Consider the following 20,485-nt stretch of genomic DNA (forward strand, 5'->3'; position numbering starts at 1 on the left):
TGCACCTTGTATGCCATTCATCTCTCTTCTCTGTAATGCTATTTACATTTGGATATTTCCTCTACAAGAGTCCTCAAAGACCTTTAAAAAATTATTAAAAGACATCTTTATCTTGCTTTTATTAATATCACGCATTGAATGAGTTACTATAAATATGAATTGCATAAATAAATGACACTAGTATCTTTTTATGTTAGCTATTTTTAAAGTAGAGTGATGAGTATATTTTTCTGTTTTACTAGTAACTATTCATAGACACTAGTAATTATTCCAATGTTTACTAGGCAACCAAGTCCATTTGTACCAATCATTAGGTGCTTATTTCCTAGTAGTAATTAGCCAAGTAACAAGTATCTATTTCAGTGTTACTAGTGCTTATTTATTAGAAACTTGTAACTAGATATATCTACCATTTATCAGTTCTTAAACTTGTTTCCTTATAGTATAATGGCTAGTCAGGCTACTTTAAAGTTCAAGTACTAATCTAATTAAAAATATTACTAGTTAGTTGTCACTTTTCGGATAGTACCAGTGATTAACTCGCTGTTGGAATACAGTAAGTAGGCTTTGAATAGTTGTTAAAAATAACAATGAAACAGATAGCCTACTGATGGATTATCAGCAGCTCTAAGCTATAAATGTTAACATGGCTTCCAATAGACATCAATGTAAAACAGATTACAATATTTATGAAAAGAGCAGGGCATTTTATCGTCTCATATGAGATCGTACACACTCTTAATGATGTTTACTCACCTTTCTGTGTCTGTGAGAGTCTGAGAGAGAGAGAGGCTACAGTCCACGCACTTTTGGTCGACTTCTCCTGTCTTACGTTAAACGAGTTAAACATTATTTTCTGAGATGTGCTGCATATTAAACACCATTTAGATGGACCACATTGGAATCTTCATAGACTTTATTCAGGATAACTGTCAAAAGACGCGACTGTCTGGTTAAAGAAAAGCTTTGTCCCGAAAAAAGGTCTTGCTGAAACTCAATATGCCGACCCCATAAGTGAAAGACGATAGGAAGACGAAACATTAAAATAAATAAATAACATTTTTAACATATAGAACACACAAAATCTAAGACGTTAAGGAATGTAGCTATAGGTTTCGGGCAGGTGCTCGTCTGTTCTTTAGTAAGAATACTAATAATTAGGCTACTTACGACTATGTGACACAACGCGTCAGTCTTCATTAAATACTTATCTTGTTATATCTTAGCAACGTATAGGGCAAAAATGTAATGAAGTCTTAAGGGTCTTTATTCAGTCACCTGTTGCGCGACTTTGTTACATCCAAATTCCAAAAACTTTGGCTCCAGGCAAACACGCGCTTTGAGATGCATGTGTTCACTGGTTGCTATGGAAACGATCAACTAACAATGTTGTGTTCTAAGAACACTTTTCTAAAGTTTAAGTTTCCTAACCATTACATTATAGAACCGTTAGTACCAAAAACTCCGAAAAGGGAATGTTTAAAAATGTTTTTAAAACGTTCTGGTTATACAAACGTTCTAGATATTAAACGTTCTAGATATTAAAACGTTATTAAAACATTCTATTTTGTTATTATGTACATCCTGTTGGCATTTTGCTTATATTCTGTTGTTTATGCACCGAAATATCCACATGATTATGACTGAATTTGCGACAGTTAAAGAGGATTAGACAAAAGTAGCCTACAATAAAACACATATAACATAGAACATAAAGTAATGAAATTAGTAGATATAAATAACCTAAAGCACTTTATATATATCAAAAGAAAAACTAATTAAAAGTATTAAAAAAAAACTAAAATAGTATCTCAATACTATAATAACAATGATCTGTGGTAGGTCAGATTCAGGGAATGGGTCTGCAGGCTGCAGAGAGAGAGGTGCTGATGAAATACAGACAAACAGGGTGAAAAAAAAAAAGTAACACTGGGCATAAGGATCAGTGAGACCTGATTTTCTATAAAGCTGTCTTTATAATACTTATGGACAAAATAAAACTCTGAAACACCATGGACAAAATGTAACGATGTCTCTTTTTTTTCTTCATCAGTGACAAATGATTGGCTGTACAGCGACACCTGAAAAAAGTTGTTGAAATAGTGGCCAGGGTGGGCATTTTAGTTAAAGGGTTAGTTCACCCAAAAATTCTGTCACCTTACAGAAAAAACACATGAACTTCACATGTGCAAAAACTCATGTGGTCACATGTGACCACATGCACATGTGATTTTTGCACATGTGAAATTTAACATGTGAAAACATGTGAAAAGCACATGTGATCACATGTGACAAAATGCACATGTGAAATTTAACATGTGATCACATGTGAAAAGCACATGTGTTCACATGTGATCACATGTTTTTCACATGGGAAATGTGTGCTTTTGGAACATTTACACATGTGAAACACATGTTTTCCCATGTGAAACACATGTGAAACCCATGTTTTCCCATGTGAAACCCATGTAAACATGTGTATATTCCCATGTGAAACCCATGAAATCACATGTGAAACATGTATAAAATAGCCATGTGAAACGCATACATTCCCATGTGAAAACCATGTAATCACACGTGAAATGTATATTCCCATGTGAAACCCATGTGATGGAATGTGAAACCCATAAAGTCTCATGTGAACCCCAAGTAATCACATGTGAAATGTATATTCCCATGTGATCACATGTTAAACCCTTATATTCCCATGTGAAACCCATGTAATCACATGTGAAACGCATATTCCCATGTGAAAACCATGTGATCACGTGTTAAACCCTTAAATTCCCATGTGAAACCCATGTAATCACATGTGAAATGTATATTCCCATGTGAAACCATGAGATCACATGTGAAACATGTACATTCCCATGTGCGATCCTTGGAATAACATTTGAAACCCATCAACAATCATTTCTAACAAAACAACAACAGAAAATGATAGCATGTTCTTATGTAGGGCCTATAGCCATGTTTCCCAACATTAAAACAAACAATTCAAATTTATTTACAATTCTTTATTTATAAACAATTATTTTATTTAATTTCATTAGAAATACAAATGTGAATATGAATTTTTAAAACAAAAAAAGCAAAACCAAATATAAAAATATGAATTGTGAGTTTCTGAATGTGTGGAATGTCGTTTCAGTCCTCTGTGTCTCCTTCAGCAGGTTTCCTGTTTTGGGATAGTAAAACAATCAGATTAGGGCAGTGCAAACATCTATCCTGATAAAGTAAACTTAATAAATAAAGTAAACTATCCTGATAAAGTAAAGTTTTATTTCTTTTCTTTATGGATTTCAGGATCGTATATGATATGTTATATTGGTAGTAGCCAATCATATCCTGTGCGCACCTACAGCATGCCCTCTAGAAGCCATCCAAAATGGGAGTTCTAATGACTAAGGATTTCTAGTGAGGTAAAAACATAGCATATAAAGATTTGTATCTGACTCGGAGTATTCTATTTATGTCTACGTATATGCAGGGTTCGTACGGGTGCTTGAAATCCTTGAAAGTGCTTGAATTTTGATGATGTGTTTTCAAGGTTTGAAAAGTGCTTGAATTTTGGATAAAGTGCTTGAAAATCATTGCAATTGTAACTGTATTTCTTTTACAACAAATACCTATCTGTTTAATAAATGGAGAAATAAAATGGCGCGTTTATATTTTCGCCTGGCTCCGCTTTGCGAGCATAGACCGTAAAATAGTGATGTGTCGTTCATGAACGATTCGTTCATTTTGAACGAGTCTAAAATATGACTCGGGACAACGAGTCATCTCAGAGAGCGATTCGTTCATTTTGTGTTGACCGCGCATGCGCAACATCTCATAAGCATACTACGGGAAACAGAAAAGATTAGTTCATTTCTCGAGTCCGCGGGTCCGAGTCGTTCGTTCATCAAGTCACAGCTCCATATTAGGGCACGGATATGCAGTCTGTACTGGTGGAAACAGAAAAGATTAGTTCATCTCTCGAGTCCTCGGGTCCGAGTCGTTCGTTCAAATCCCCATAGGCTGAATACAGAAACAGAAATGATTAGTTCATCTCTCGAGTCCTCGTTTGTAATAATATTTATTTTAAATAATTTAAATAAAAACAACACCACATTTAACAATAAAAATATTCTTACACAAACAAGATGGAACTTTCTTTTTGTTCAGATGTTTATTGCAGACTTATTTTGATAATTTTATGATAATTCTTAAATATAGTAAAATATACAGTCTATAATCCGAATGTAATGTTGTATATTTTGCGAGACACTGGACCGGGAAGCGGTCACGTGACAAAAGAACGAGACTCGGACCCGAAGACTCGAGAGATTAACTAATCATTTCTGTTTCTGTATTCAGCCTATGGGGACTTGAACGAACGACTCGGACCCGAGGACTCGAGAAATGAACTAATCTTTTCCGTTTCCGGATGCTGGTGCTGGTATGCTGGTCATCAGCATACCAGCACCAAAACACAACATATGCTGGTCTTGCTGGAATGGGATGCTGGTGCTGGTATACAGTTTTATTTTATTCTATTTACAACTACATTGAATTTTGTTATGATGAAAATCATGAAAATACAAGCTTTCATTAATACACATAAGTTAATGTAATAATAATAATATATTGTTCAGTAAACAACATTAACACAATAATAATAATTTTTTAACAAAAACAACAGTCATCTGGCTCAGCAAGCAAATTACAATAAAACATTAATTCAACAATAATTCATTGTAAGTGCTCAAATTTTTAAGGATTTTATGTTTTTTTTTTTGGTCTGTTGAGTTGCGAGTTATAGTCAGAATTGCTTGATATAAAGTCAGAATTGTGAGAAATAAAGTCAGAATTGTGAGAAATAAAGTCAGAATTGTGAGAAATAAAGTCAGAATTGTGAGAAATAAAGTCAGAATTGTGAGAAATAAAGTCAGAATTGTGAGAAATAAAGTCAGAATTGCTTGATATAAAGTCAGAATTGTGAGAAATAAAGTCAGAATTGTGAGAAATAAAGTCAGAATTGTGAGAAATAAAGTCAGAATTGCTTGATATAAAGTCAGAATTGTGAGAAATAAAGTCAGAATTGTGAGAAATAAAGTCAGAATTGTGAGAAATAAAGTCAGAATTGCGAGTTATAAAGTCAGAATTGTGAGAAATAAAGTCAGAATTGCGAGTTATAAAGTCAGAATTGTGAGAAATAAAGTCAGAATTGTGAGATATAAAGTCAGAATTGTGAGTTATAAAGTCAGAATTGCGAGATATAAAGTCAGAATTGCGAGATATAAAGTCAGAATTGCGAGATATAAAGTCAGAATTGCGAGATATAAAGTCAGAATTGCGAGATATAAAGTCAGAATTGCGAGATATAAAGTCAGAATTGTGAGTTATAAAGTCAGAATTGCGAGATATAAAGTCAGAATTGCGAGATATAAAGTCAGAATTGCGAGATATAAAGTCAGAATTGCGAGATATAAAGTCAGAATTGCGAGATATAAAGTCAGAATTGCGAGATATAAAGTCAGAATTGCGAGATATAAAGTCAGAATTGCGAGATATAAAGTCAGAATTGCGAGATATAAAGTCAGAATTGTAAGATATACAGTCAGAATTGTGATATATAAAGTCAGAATCGCGAGTTATAAAGTCAGAATTGCGAGGTATAAAATCAGAATTGCGAGATATAAAATCAGAATTGCGAGATATAAAGTCAGAATTGTGAGTTATAAAGTCAGAATTGCGAGATATAAAGTCAGAATTGCGAGTTATAAAGTCAGAATTGCGAGGTATAAAATCAGAATTGCGAGATATAAAGTCAGAATTGCGAGTTATAAAGTCAGAATTGCGAGTTATAAAGTCAGAATTGCGAGTTATAAAGTCAGAATTGCGAGTTATAAAGTCAGAATTGCGAGGTATAAAGTCAGAATTGCGAGATATAAAGTCAGAATTGCGAGTTATAAAGTCAGAATTGCGAGGTATAAAATCAGAACTGCGAGATATAAAGTCAGAACTGCGAGATATAAAGTCAGAATTGCGAGATATAAAGTCAGAATTGCGAGTTATAAAGTCAGAATTGCGAGTTATAAAGTCAGACTTGCGAGGTATAAAATCAGAACTGCGAGATATAAAGTCAGAATTGCGAGGTATAAAGTCAGAATTGCGAGATATAAAGTCAGAATTGCGAGTTATAAAGTCAGAACTGCGAGATATAAAGTCAGAACTGCGAGATATAAAGTCAGAACTGCGAGATATAAAGTCAGAATTGCGAGATATAAAGTCAGAATTGCGAGTTATAAAGTCAGAATTGCGAGTTATAAAGTCAGAATTGCGAGGTATAAAATCAGAACTGCGAGATATAAAGTCAGAATTGCGAGATATAAAGTCAGAATTGCGAGTTATAAAGTCAGAATTGCGAGTTATAAAGTCAGAATTGCGAGGTATAAAATCAGAATTGTGATATATAAAGTCAGAATTGCGAGATATAAAGTCAGAATTGCGAGATATAAAGTCAGAATTGCGAGGTATAAAGTCAGAATTGCGAGTTATAAAGTCAGAATTGTTTTTACTGTATGTTGATCCAATGAACGCAGCCTTTGTGAACAGAAGATACTTTAAAAACATTAAAAATCTTATCGACCCCACACTTTTGAACATTAGTGTATGTTTAAGAGGCTTTACTTACTAGTCATTTGGTCCGACAGGAACTTTTTTATCCGCTCCAACTCTGCTATGGTGCAGGGCATCAACAGGGAAGGATCTAGGAACATAAACAATTTGTCACAGAGCCAACAATATTATTATTCAATGCCAGGTTCATTAAAAGAAAAGAAGCTAACGTTACAGCAGGAAAAGAAGAATACACATAAACTGAATTTATGTTTTTTTGTTTACTTATTCATTAAATATTGCTCATACAGTGTCACTTACATTTGGATGTCAAAGCCTTCTTAAAACAAATTAAATAAATAAAAACTGTAAATTTGAGAAAATAAAAGAAGAAAATAACAGATGCATGGTATAGGTAAAAAATATTGTGGAAAAAATGGATATGGAGTTAATTGGTGAGTTTCACCTGTGTTTCCTTCCTGTCAGCAGGTTCCTTCAGAAATGCTGAAATCTTCTGAGCTTTCCCTCTGTTGTAGAGGGGTTATTTTGTCGCTGCTGAAATCACAGAACAATGTTTATCAATATTTGTTTACCATGAGAGATCAAAACGCTTTTGAAAACTTGTGCTCCCTGCAAGTTACGTCACCGATTAACAGTAGGCTACATTTACGTTTATAAATTAGCCAGCTTCTAATCACCCATAGACAGCAAAACCTTTACACATAAACCTCTACACATCATCTACACATAAAGATGTGATTAAAAGCCTAAACTATTATAAACAAATCGATCGTTAGAGTTAGCCTACCTCTTCTGAAAACGGGATGCTAACGGAGATGATAACGGAGTTTTTCGAAGACACTAAACTGTTTCTGTAAAGTAAATATTCAACATAAGTGTGTCAATTACATGTTAGAGAAGTGTCAAGAACAGTTGTGTGTGTTATTCGTGTGATTTTAGCGACTAAACTCACCTGAAAGAAGTGAAAACAACAGCGAGAGGCTGCTGTTTTTGCTGCTTGTCAGTTGTTGTTTCTCCGTTTCCATGGCAACTCTGCGCCGCTCCAGTGTTTGAAAGCGGTTCGGCGCGCACACGCATTAAAACACGTCACAGTCATGCAGCACTTACATAAATAAACATCTAGAATTAAAACATTACATAAAAAAATCTCATTAATATTAAATCATGAATTTAAAACTCATTTTGTAGTTTTATGACCCTATAGGAGCAAAATGCCACCCCAGCATAGTGGGACAATTGTGGCACTTTTATAACTTAATAAGTGTGTAACTTTTATAACTTAATTATTTATTTTTTTTTACAAACATTCAACCACGTTATTTTATTTGAAAGCGTGCCCATAGGCAGTTTTTTTATACCAAGTTTTTGATATAGATATTAAGTCAGTCTTAATATTTTTTATTCAGACTTTCAGATTTTTTAACTGTAAAAATAATATAAAATAAATACACACTTATCAAAAAAGATGTCCTGTAAGCGCTTAGTAGAAACTGGACCGATTATCGGCTTGCCACTGGTGTACCAACGGTGACCCAGCAGCGGCAAACCGCTGGTGATGTGCCACCCAAAAAACGCTGTCAGATTGACGGCATTTTCAGATTGGTCAGCTTGCCGATGGTGTGCCGACGGTGGTCCGACCGTTTCAAGCCGCTGACTTTGTGCCGCCCAAAAAATTACAACATGTGAAAATATATTCCACATGTGCTCCACATTATAACCTATAGGCTAGTAACATGTTTTCCATATGTGCCACTTGCTCCATTATGTTCAAACTTTGTTCACATGTGGTGACATGTTTTTCACATGTGGTGATTCACATGTGGTGACATGTTGTCACATGTGTTGACATGTTGTTCACATGTGGTGACATGTTGTTCACATGTGGTGACATGTTGTTCACATGTGGTGACATGTTGTCACATGTGGTGAAATGTTGTTCACATGTGGTGACATGTTGCTCACATGTGATCATATAAGTTCACATGTGATCACATGTGGAAAACATGTGATCACATGTGAAGTTCATGTGTTTTTTCTGTAAGGGTAATTACTCATCCAAACACATAAGACTTTTGTTCATCTTCAGAAAACAAATGAAGATCTTTTTGATGAAATCTGAGAGCTTTCTGTCCCTCCATAGACAGCTGCGCAACTACCACTTTAACGCTTCAAAAGGTTCATAAAGAGATCGTAAAACTAATCCATATGAATCCAAATTTTCTGAAGAGACTCAATCACTTTATATGATGAACAGATTGAATTTAGGCTTTTATTCACATATAAACATTCATCAACACATCAGGTGTGGTAAACCTAAGCTCAAGCGTGTTTGCTTGATGCGTGCGAGAATAACCAATGAGGTTCTTTCTTTTGTTACGCAGCACGTTTCAGCTTCCGGAAGAGGTTTGTTCTTGCTCATCATGCAGTTTTCATTGAGCTTCTGTTTATGTTCACTGATCAATGTTTATATGATCTTCAGAAGATGAATGAAAGTCTTGTTTGGAATGAAACAAGGGTGAGTAATTACTGACAGAATAAACTTTTAAGCTACTATTGATAGCTAGCTAAGTAATAGGCCTACTTTTGTCTAAAGAATTTTAACTCTAACCATGTAAACTAAGTAAACATTATGTATGTCATCACTAATCAAAGTAGACTATAATATTTTGATCATCCACTCATCAAAAAACTCAACTATCTAGCTAAGTAAGCAACTTACCTGACAGGTGCTGTCTGGTTATGTCAGATAATGACACACATCCATGCCCTTCAAAGTGACTTAATTACTGTAGAAAAATGACTTTCATAGGCCTACAAAAAGGCTAACAGGGCCGTGTAAAGCAAAATAATGGAAAATAACATGTATTACAATAGGTCTGTTTTCCTGATGGCCTGCAGTGTATGGAAAAACCAACAAAGCAAATGTAGTCTGAGTCATTCTTTTATCGAATTTCTCAAAAACATGAGCTACTTACTGGTTCGGATAAGTTTGACTGCATTCACTCTGTGACGTTACTGCTGGAATGTTTGCTCAGAACCTTTTGAACACTAAAATGTTTTTAATTTTAACAGAACATTACATTAATTTACATTAAAATACTTCTTTTTTTTTTTAGTAAAAAGTATTTATTACTGTTTGGTTTACTCTTTGGAAAAAAAAAATACATTTAACAAGGCAATTCATACAATATGCTTATGAGCAAGTAAAAAAAAAAAAAAAAAAAATCCACCAAGTTTCATATTTATTTAATAATCACAATAACGAATAAATATAATGTCATTTGAAATAACTAAAGTTATGGGTTTGAGGGGTAACGTTTCACATTTCCCAGAGAACATACGTTTCTTCGAACTGACAACAACTAGGTTATGGTAGTATTCAAGCCTGGAAAAACAAAATTTAAAAAAAGTAAAAATCCTTTTGATCTTCAATTGTGGTTTAAACAGTATAGATGAACCTCCACATGAGGGGAATTTCCTAGATCAGAGGCCACAGCAAATGTTTGCTGACATTAACTAAACTTAATGTCAGTACTTTTCTCTTTCTGCACAGCAAGGACAATTTCACTGTCACGGTTTTTATCTATAACTACACATTGCTGTCAGTATCTGAGCCATACATATTCCACACATTCATCAGTTGTGTTTTATTAAGAAAAGTAACAAATATACAGTGGTGTGACAAAGTGAGTCAAGTAATACTAGCCCAAGTACAATATGACTTATAATAACCTTTAACATTTAAGCACCTACCTATTTATCCTGAAAACCAGTACAGTACCTTCTTAAGTTAATAGTGGATGATAAAGGATTGCTTTCACAGCCAGGACTAGGCCTTAGTTAAATTAAGACATTTAAGTAGCTTTTATAAACGAGCCTTAAAAAAATTACTGGCGTGGCCGTGTGGATCTTGAGACAAAACTATGGCTCTGACATATCTTAAAATATTCAGTTAAGACATCTCAAACTCAGAATTGGTCACTTACTCTTTAAATATTCACATTTGTACAGTATAGTGACACAAGGCAGATTCATGTGACCAAAGATTATAATCACTTATTACAAAGCCACTATGTGCTTAATAATTATTTGACTTTATTATTATGCTTAAATAAAACAATTCATGAAGATGAATATTTGTATCCATGACTGAGCGTTTCCTGTTAAAAGTACAGAAGACAGAACATTTGCTGTGCAGAGTTCCCTGTAAATGATTGCGAAATTCAACTGCAGCCCTCACACGAGGAGATGGTGTCAAGATGAGGCAGATTGCATGCTTGCCTGCAGTTGCTCTAGCTTCTCTTGCAGTTCCTGGGCGCAACCTGACAGGTTCATGTAGTGTAACGTTGAGTAGATATTCTCAAGCTTCGCGCCACTGCTCTGGCTCCAAAGTCGTAGCATCAGGTACTGTTTTTCTAGATAGGATGGGCCTGCCTCCAGTTCGATCCGTTCCATCTGATCATCTGACACAGAAAGCAGTCGCAGAAATTCCTTCCAGCGTGTCACGGGAGTCTCTCTTATGATGGTGTAGAGCACTGGTGCTGGCCAGGACTCCTTCTGCAACACCTGCATTACTGGAAAAAAATATGTAGATATGGCCTTTAGATACAGATTATCCAAAGTAAATGGTTGAGTCTAAAAGGTCAAGAAACCCCAAGCTGTCAGGTTAAATCTCATGTTGATTGCTTTTGATGTTTGAGTTGGTACACTATGTAACTCTTTTTTGTTCAAGATGAATGAGTCAATACATCAACAACCCTCAACCCCGATTCACCATGGTAAGCCTATTATTAAATGATGTTTATATTTTAGACCACAGTCGTCACTCGCCCGTGCGCGTCTCATCATATCCGTAAATAGAGTAAACTTGCTATGGCTGCTTTGAAACATGTATGTTGTGAGAGTTGTCACAATGAGCAAGAAGGTTGACTAATCTCTAACCTTAGGGGAGTTATCCAAATTATTATTTTTTTTTTAATGCAGAATAGAGGAAAATCTGCTGGCAAAAAGTGAACGAGATAAAACGAGAATTAATATTGGCTTGGGTTTTCGGAGATAGCAAGAACTAAGGGATTTGAAATGTTGTAATGGCGATTGCGTTTTATTACTCAACAGGTGAATAAGGTATTTTATTGAACAGATACATTTTCATATGTGGCTCTCTGACTGAGTTCATTGTGAAGCATGATCTATTGTGACGGATCATTTCATTATGGGTTGCTGTAGCGTTGTGCTGGAATTTATTTTGGTTAATGGGTATAGCTACAGTAATGTTGTCAGCTAGTCAGCCTTTCCATTGGTTATATCTTGTAAGCCCTGTAGTGAAGGTTTAAAGAGAGTAGTAGGATAATCTCTGTCTCTTTTCTTAGTTATAAGAAAGAACCATATTCATCCGCACAATCACACAACCAAAACACAACCAAAACAATGTTGTTCTGCTAAATGTTTCTGCTAGAAAACAAATAGTTCATTACAATGTAACAATCAGTCTAGCAACAAGAGGAACATTTCAACAATATTATGGTATTATGCTGAACTCCTCTGCAGGTCACTAAAAATAGAGTCCAATGTACTGTGTTGATATGAAGGAATTTTCCATATTGATTTTTCACAGGTGTTTCCCCTGGGATATACAGTGTTTTAGCCAATATAAGGCTGCTGAATGCCCCAATATACCAGTCAGAATCAAGTTTTTCTGAGAGCCATGTAATAAGAACTTTTAACTGCAATTTTAATATGCAGTTGTATCTTTCAGGTTTTTTTTATTTATTTATTTTTTTTATGTGTGCCTAATTAATAAAAGGTAAAAAATATTAAGGCTATTTAGTAAGAACTAAAACAAAAATCCCTCTTTTCTTTTTATTCGCACCCACTCTGAAAATTATCTGCTGTATTTAATCAGCAATTTGTATTGCCCTTTTCAACATGAAGTTCATGAGGCTTCTACCACACTGACAAAGAAGTACGTGAAAGCGTGTGAGTTATTAGAAACTACTATCTGATTAGACAGTTCTCAGAAGTTATTTGACTTTGATTGCGATCACCTAGCTTTCAGGCGTAGCATACAATTTTTAATACGCCTACATGATTGACAAATGGATAAGAAAGACTTGAAATGGTCAGAAAAGCAATCATAAGATTCAAACTACACCTAAGCTACAATTTATTAAGTTTTGCAATATCTTAATTTTTTATATAATTACATTTTGGATTTCCATTTGCAATCAGGGGAGCCATGATGCTCTGTAAGTCTCCACTGAAGACGCTGTGTGGGTAGCTGGTCACTGGTATTTTGATATTGGTTTCATTGCAGGCTGAGGCATTTCTTTCCTTTAAAGACAAACAAATGATTATCAGTGTGACGCTTGTCACTTAAAATGTCAGATATCATGGAAAAAATAATCCTAAACAACATTTCTACCTTGTAATTTCATTGTGCATAACAGAAAAATGTTAAATAAAAATTACAAACCATTGCTATGGGAATGCTGATTACGTCATTAGGTTGATCTGCTAAAAAAGACAGTTTCACTGAATATATTATTTGGAATATGACACCATACAATTCTTTTAAATCAGTGTGCATTTCCTGTTTTAAGAATGAACTCTCTGTCAAATCCAAAAAATTAACAGAAACAAAACCAACATTAAACTGTTTCTCTCTGACAAGCTTCATTTAATCCAAATCGAGTACATGTAAATGTATATGAACCTGGTTGAATGTGAATGTTTGGATGTTTGTCAACATGCACATTTTTGGTTCGGCAGCAAAGCCATCTTTGTCTACAGAGCCAGATGAGAAATAGGCAGAGAAGACCACCCAATAAGGCCACAATGATGAGATACAGCGGCGACAGCGGGTGAGGGATGTCTAAGATAAGGGACAGTTTATATAAACACACACACACACAGATTAGTATTTCTTACTTATATGGTTCGCATATATAAATATTTCTAAGTATGCATGTTAGGATGTTGTGATATAGGCTACCTGGTTCAACTGTGGTACAAAAAGATTTACAGGAGTCACTCTTGCAGCTAAACCTGAAACAAATAACATTAAGCAATAACATTTATAAACAATTATAGCTTAGTTAACATTTATTGTGCCTTAAAATAATTTTGTCTGCAAAAATGTCTGCAAAATGTATCTATAAAATAATCAACATATTTACCACATAAACATTTTCACAGGCTTATATAATAATTTATTCTATTCTTTGGTGTGGTGGAAACTGAAATAGTGTTTTATTGCTAATATCATGGGTAAACAATAGAGATGTGCCTGACGCTCAATATACCTTATTCAGAAAAGCATGGAAAATGGCTTCAAAACAAAAAACAAATTCTACCGAATAATAGGGAAAATATTCAGGAGACACAGTCACTCCTCGTGTTTGATGAATAACAGTTGAGCCAGGGGATAGCATAGCATGATATTATACATAATATCGTTGTCACGCATCTTTCACAAATCAGAGCTTTGACAAGTGATATCAACAAAGATAGTACTACATCATACACGCTTTACTAATTGATATAATTATTTAAATGTTTTTACCTTGTAGGATTTTTCAATTTATTTATTTAGTATTATTTAATCAGAACAAAGACTATAGGATAACACAAGACGTGTCACTCGTATTGTTTTGAATGGGAGAAAGCGTAACGCGCAATATGGCGGAATAAGTCCCGCCTTCTAAATAAGAGCCAATCGCCGACTGGTAAAGTCATCGCGTCACTTCAGCGGCCGTTAGAATCACCGATTTCTATGGAAACAGTCAGACGCGCGCCTCCGAAATGAGGCACAAGAGACGCACATTTAGGTCTGCGCATGCGCATTAGCTTGATCCAGCATAAAAAAAACTGTTTTTTTGTCATGATTCGAGCGTTTGGAAAAAAAAAAATGAGACAGTTGTTGTCAGATTTCATTGGTGATTTCAAATATGAAATTTAATCGAAAGCTTGGCAAACAGCTTTGGAGCTGCATGATGCCCAGGATGCCCGAGAGGCGTTTCAAAGATGGCTGCCGAGTGAAATGACTTGTCTTAAAGGGACTATGATCAGAAGCTTTTTCAACAAATTTTATAATTATAATAAAAAATTATTACTTTATGAGTTATGCAAGGCATATTTGGTAAATGAAACCTATGAAAAAAAAAAATTACATTTAAAGGATTAGTTCACTTGCAAATGAAAATTTCCCCAATCTTTACTGAGCCCTAAAGCCATCCTAGGTGTATATGACATTCTTCTTTCTGATGAACACATCAGAAAGAAGTTAATAAAGTACTGCCTCCCGTATTTAACTTACAAAGAAAGTGTAAAACTCTTGCAGCTCAAAAAGCTTATGCTACACTCTAAAAAATGCTGGGTTAAAAACAACCCAAGTTGGGTTGAAAATGGACAAACCAAGCGATTGGGTTGTTTAAACCATGCAGTTGGGTTAAATGTTTGCCCAACCTGCTGGGTAGTTTTACTTAACTCAACTATTGTTTAAAAATTACAGTATTGCTTACTTAAAAAGAACCCAAAATATCTTGAAAATTAACATGTATTAATATGTTTAATAAATGAACATTTTAATTTCATTTTAGATTCATTTTAAGTCAGCCATATAGTCATTTTCAAACAATAGTTGGGTTAAATAAAACTACCCAGCAGGTTGGGCAAACATTTAACCCAACAGTTGGGTTAAAACAACCCAATCGCTGGGTTTGTCCATTTTCAACCCAACTTGGGTTGTTTTTAACCCAGCATTTTTTAGAGTCTACGTCCAACGCCTATCATACAACTTACGGAAAAAGCTTAACTGACGCGATGCCAGTTTACACTTTCTTCGTAACTTGAATATGGAAGGCGGTCTGGCGGAAGCTAGATATTTTACTTCATAACTTGTTAAATATGGATTTTTTTTACACAACCGCATCGATTCATTTCAGAAGGCCTTTATTAACCCTCTGGAGCTGTGTGGAGTATGTTTATGATGGATGGAGGTGGATGGAAGCACTTACTTCAGCTTCATACTCTTTGATCCCAACCCGATCTTACAGCAACTTGTACGTATTTTACAAGGTGGCAAATTAGTACCTCGCTCGTACGAATTCGTATGTTCTTTGCTAAATTGTGTGTATTTTACAAGTTGCCAAATTTGTATGAATTTGTACGAATGACCTATCCCAAACCACGTCCCTACACCTACCCGTCACTGGGGTTCAGACAAATCGTGTGAATTATACGAGTGAGGTCGTACGAATTTGTAACTTCCGGTTAAAGCCCCGCCCATGTCCGGAATTATTCGAATACAGATAGCCTAAAAATAATTTTGCAACTGTTACAGAAAAACATGGATCCGCTCCACACCTCTAGTAAACGATCACAAATGCAGGAAATTCTGATGCTGATGCTAAACCTTATGCACAGGAAAACCACAACCCATTAACCTACATGCTAAAGCCTAGAATAATCAAACCAAAACTTTCAAAACATCCTTATTCTCCACAAATAAGTAGTAATTTACCAAATATTAATCAAGATTCAAAGGAAGATTCAAAATCTACCACATACTTTACACAGCTTTGGCATTTTCCACCATCCAGAAAATAGCCAATCCCACAAACTGCTGTTGTGGTTGTTGTAGTAGTCGTTTGTCGGTTACATTTCTCTTTACAGTTCGAACCTGAGAGATAAAAGGAAAAACAATATTCAGTCACAGTTTCCTGGCTACAAGATGTTCAGCAATTTTTAAAGCATCTGTGTCCCTTGGTCAAAAGTTTAACTTCCTTTATGGTACTTACATTCTGCGCAGTGTGAGCATTCATGACAGGGTGCACAGAAACCATCATGTCTTTTGTAAAACCCAGGTTTACAAACGCAGACTCGGTTCTGTGTTGATGTGCAGGTGGTATTCTCTACTTCATGAGCTGTAAAACCATGACTGTCAGAGTCTTACATTACGATTTAAAGGTCATCCTGGTACAATTATATAAATGACAATACCTAGAGTATTCTGATATTTTACTCACCAATTTTATCACAGTTTCTACATGAAAAACATTTTGACAATCTATTTGAAGTGTTCGTGTAAGAACCACTGTTACACATCACACACTCGTGTCCTTTTTTGTAATATCCTGCAAAATAATAAGATAAAATATTTATTCCAAAGAGGTAGAGGTCCATCTTTTGTGTGTGTTTCACTGTGGTTTTACTATTACTTTTATTTCAAACAGTGGGGAGGTATTTCTGCTTACCTGCTGAACATTTTCCATCTGCTGTGAGTGCTATTTTGAATTGGCATTGGCATTGGGAGGCTATAAATAGTATAAATACCTGAAATAAAATAAAAAAATTAACTGTAATAAAGTTAAAAAACACACATGAGGTTTAACAATCTGTCAATGTCTTCTGAACATATGAAATACCACCATATTTAACAATCGATTCAGATATTATCTGAATAATAAGGGACTCCTTTCGCAAAATATAAATTATCATGGCTAAGTAGCGGTAGATATTTGCTATCTGTTACAATTTGTGGAATGTGAGAAAAATATATATTATATAATAATACAAAACAGCATGAATTCAAAAGGGTGGGGTAGAAGGAAAAAGAAATACAATGTATTAGATCATTAGAATTAAGATACAATTTTTAAGTCCACTTTTGGCTAATTTCAAAGGGTTCTTTCTGTATTCTTTCTGCTAGCTTGACATGTTTGAGGATGTGTTTATGTCCAAAGCTGGATGAAATTGATGTAATTACCAAAAATTACATGCAATCTCAACAATGTCTCAAACTGTTCTCAAATTGAAGAAGCAAGTCATATATTACAGTATGAACTCAAATATTTCTCATCAAATTCTTTGAATAATCTGAGTACGCCACTCACATTAATGTGACAGCTCTGTACTCTTAGAGTAAATCAACAGCTGTCTTTTATTTCAGGGGAAACAATGTTGATACTTCAATGTATATGTGAAGTGCTGTCTTTATCACACTTAAATTATTTATTACATTAAGTATATGAAAATGTACATATAAATCTGCATTGTTAAATTACACATATGTGTTATTTTCATTGAGGTTAATCAAACGAGTCGAAATAACATGTAACCAAAGGACTGGTTATTGTAACAGGATGGGGGTTACTGAGAAGTTATTTCTCAACAACCTGTAATCAGAATTGAAAAAAAATAACAGTTGAAACAGAGAGAATGATTTACAAACACTTATAATAAGGAAATGTAGCAATTATACATGTCTAAAGAAAAGCAATAACAGATTTGCTGGTAAGAACTGAGGACTTACCAAATCAAAACACAGTGTTGACACAGTCATGATGAGACGTTCAGTTTTAGCTAAAGAGTCATGAATGACGAGTAACAGTACGGTTTGAATTCATAGACTTACAAATTGATGAAAACATGAAATATTCCAATTCTGCTTCATGTCAGCATTTGTGGCATCCACCTTCTGCCTCACTCTGACAGATTATTTGTGCAGACAGGAAAGTGAGTAACCAACACACAAAGCTTTATGTACAAGATGTAAGAGAGTGTGACAGATGAGAAACAGGAAAACACGTCAGACCAGTAACCTCAGCGTGGTACGGCTGAAGAACGTTTGGTTTGTCATTTGTTTAATAAACGTATCCTTATGCATTCATCAATTTTATCGTAAGCTAATACACATTCTATAACGTAAAAAATAAAAACGAATGACATTATGAGTAACCAAATCAAACATTTTGAAACTGTGACATCCAGTGGAGGAAATTTTTCATTTTTCCTCTGTAAACTTTTTATAGTTTGAATGGTGTGGTCTCAACTTTGAATAAAACTTTGATTTTATAAAGTAAAACTATGCTAGTTTGGTTAGGTGGTACTCTCAAGAGGGTTAAATGCTCTACTGTAGCCAAGCAAAGAAGACAGATTAGTACTCTTGTATCTTTATGATCACTTAGGGCCATGTAAGCATGTTGTGGGCTAATTGCTTCTTGGTCTAGCTCACTGTAGTTTGGTATCTGCTTTAGGCCTAAAATGTGCTTCATGTGATAACATTTAAACATATACATTATATATATATATATATACGAATCTGTTGAGTGTATGATTCAATAACTCACCCACAAAGAGATCACTTGTCGCCACCTGCTGGGTGTAAAAGGCGCCTCGAAGTAGCGCAGTAAATACAAAATAAAAGATCAAAAACCTGTCAATTTCAAAATAAACACCCAGTGCAGACTCATGTGGGATAGCAAAAACACAACAATAAACAGAATTAAACTGGAAAAAAAAACAAACTTTTAACTTACCCATTTTAGAACACAAAAAAAAAATCAAGCAAAACAACATAGGACAGGCATATCACATGGTCTCGCGAATCCTGTGGTTTCGCTGCTAAAATGCTCCTGGTGTGAGTTGGCACCGCCCATAGGATGGAACATCGCCAGAGCCGTGACGTGCCTCAGATGTGTGCGGTGTAAACAAGGCTTAAAGTCCCCCTGAAATCATGTAAGTTTTTTTAGCTTTTAGTATGAATATGTTAGCCTTAATGTTATGAATAAGCTGGTGTGTCCCAAAACAAAATTTGCATTTAGGAAATATAAGCATTCAAAACTTACAGTCTCTCACTTCCGCTAAAATGGATCACGGATTTTCATGACATCACATCGCACTTCAGCTTCTCACCAAATCTTCTGTCCAATCAAATGCTCTCTAGAATCTGAAGTCCCGCCCCCTCCTACACTATCAACAGACACTGAAGCTGTGGTTGAAATCAGTCATTTGTTCACACATTTACTAGTTTCAACATGGTGAATGACACATAGTGCACTATATAGAGAATAGGGAACGATTCAAGCAGTGTAAATATGCTTTCTATAGATGTGAATGAAGTCCGTTTTCGCGTTAGTGTAACGTGAACCGCCGCAGCGCGAGCACAGTTTGTGGATCATATCCGCGAGACGGCTCAGACCAATAGGTATCGGACCCATTTGAATTCTGCACAGAATGCTATATTTTAAAGTGATAAAGAGAAGATTCTGAGGATAAACGGTTAGATATTAAAAGGAAACAGAGGTTTTACTGAGTTTAACGGTTCTGGCTGAGCTGTGATATAAACAAAACACTATTGGCTATTTTTTTAAAAAGGGGCGGGGCTGATCGATATATATCGCCCTGTCTTCCTGTTTCAATCAAAATTACATCAACATATTAAATAATGCTGCGCGTTCCAAGACACTTCAGCGGACCTAATACGCATGCCGTCACCATTTTCAGATTCACGTTTTTGCAGTTTACAACACAGTATCGTTTTCAAAAACTTGCACTTTGAAACCCATTTTCAAAAGTTTCGATTTCAGGCCACTTAAACGCCGTTGTCGTGTAAATGAACAGCTAAAACGCATAAAAAGTTTTCCATTTTAATTGAAAACGGTGTCGTGTAAACAGCCCCTAACATGACAAGTGGAGTGATACAAACAGCGAATAGTCTTGAGTGCTGTGGAAACGCCACTCAGCCAATCAGATTCGAGAACTGGAACTAACTGTTGTAAACTGTTTATTCAAATCTAAATATTATTTAACATCACTGAACAAACCTAAATACATTAGTTTGCACTAATAAAACTAAATTTAAGGTAGAAATAGTTCTTTAAGGTAAACTGCTGATTACCAGTGTGATCAAGGGAAATACTGTAACTTTGAAGTTTATGAATCACCAGTTGTGGTTTGAAGTTATGATGTGCAGATTACTACCACCAACACACCAAGCATGTAGGCATGACTTAATGTCAACGAGAGTGCATTTCATTAGAATGTCTATCTGTGTCTTTTTGTAGGACTTGTAAAATCTTTA

General features: G+C 35.0%; 2 protein-coding genes and 1 long non-coding RNA gene across 5 annotated transcripts in view; 1 reads left to right on the forward strand and 2 right to left on the reverse strand.

Annotated features, from left to right (window-relative positions):
- znf362b (zinc finger protein 362b) overlaps nt 1–20,485 on the forward strand; it is a 57,747-nt gene that overhangs the window by 25,367 nt on the left and 11,895 nt on the right. The gene's annotated exons all lie outside the window — the stretch shown is intronic.
- Nucleotides 2,696–8,390, reverse strand: LOC137009574 (uncharacterized). Of its 2 annotated transcripts, XR_010892930.1 has the most exons (5): nt 7,577–8,390; nt 7,412–7,475; nt 7,070–7,158; nt 6,680–6,754; nt 2,696–3,178 (listed from the first exon to the last, which is right to left on the reverse strand). It is a non-coding gene; the product is annotated as an uncharacterized lncRNA (long non-coding RNA). The 2 variants fall into 2 exon arrangements; XR_010892929.1 differs by lacking the exon at nt 2,696–3,178 and having other exon boundaries at nt 6,520–7,158.
- Nucleotides 9,854–18,136, reverse strand: si:ch211-112c15.8 (tumor necrosis factor receptor superfamily member 1A). Of its 2 annotated transcripts, none has more exons than XM_067371335.1 (10): nt 17,936–18,136; nt 16,878–16,956; nt 16,650–16,757; nt 16,422–16,547; nt 16,192–16,303; nt 13,616–13,668; nt 13,337–13,495; nt 13,097–13,134; nt 12,828–12,954; nt 9,854–11,198 (listed from the first exon to the last, which is right to left on the reverse strand). In XM_067371335.1, exons 1-10 carry the CDS (start codon nt 17,963–17,965, stop codon nt 10,879–10,881), a joined length of 1,152 nt encoding a protein of 383 aa, XP_067227436.1. In that variant the 5' UTR covers nt 17,966–18,136; the 3' UTR covers nt 9,854–10,878. The 2 variants fall into 2 exon arrangements, with proteins under 2 accessions (XP_067227436.1, XP_067227435.1); XM_067371334.1 differs by having other exon boundaries at nt 13,097–13,137.

This window comes from Chanodichthys erythropterus, chromosome 20 (genome assembly GCF_024489055.1).
Source record: "Chanodichthys erythropterus isolate Z2021 chromosome 20, ASM2448905v1, whole genome shotgun sequence".
NCBI lineage: Eukaryota > Metazoa > Chordata > Actinopteri > Cypriniformes > Xenocyprididae > Chanodichthys > Chanodichthys erythropterus.

What these genes read in the sequence shown, in the direction of transcription:
- si:ch211-112c15.8 (XM_067371334.1), bottom strand. Translation starts at nt 17,965, where the DNA reads ATGACTGTGTCAACACTGTGTTTTGATTTG. An exon ending in AGATGGAAAATGTTCAGCAG is followed by an intron (nt 16,758 to 16,877) that starts GTAAGCAGAAAT and finishes ATTATTTTGCAG; the next exon opens with GATATTACAAAAAAGGACAC. An exon ending in TTGTACCACAGTTGAACCAG is followed by an intron (nt 13,496 to 13,615) that starts GTAGCCTATATC and finishes CCCTTATCTTAG; the next exon opens with ACATCCCTCACCCGCTGTCG.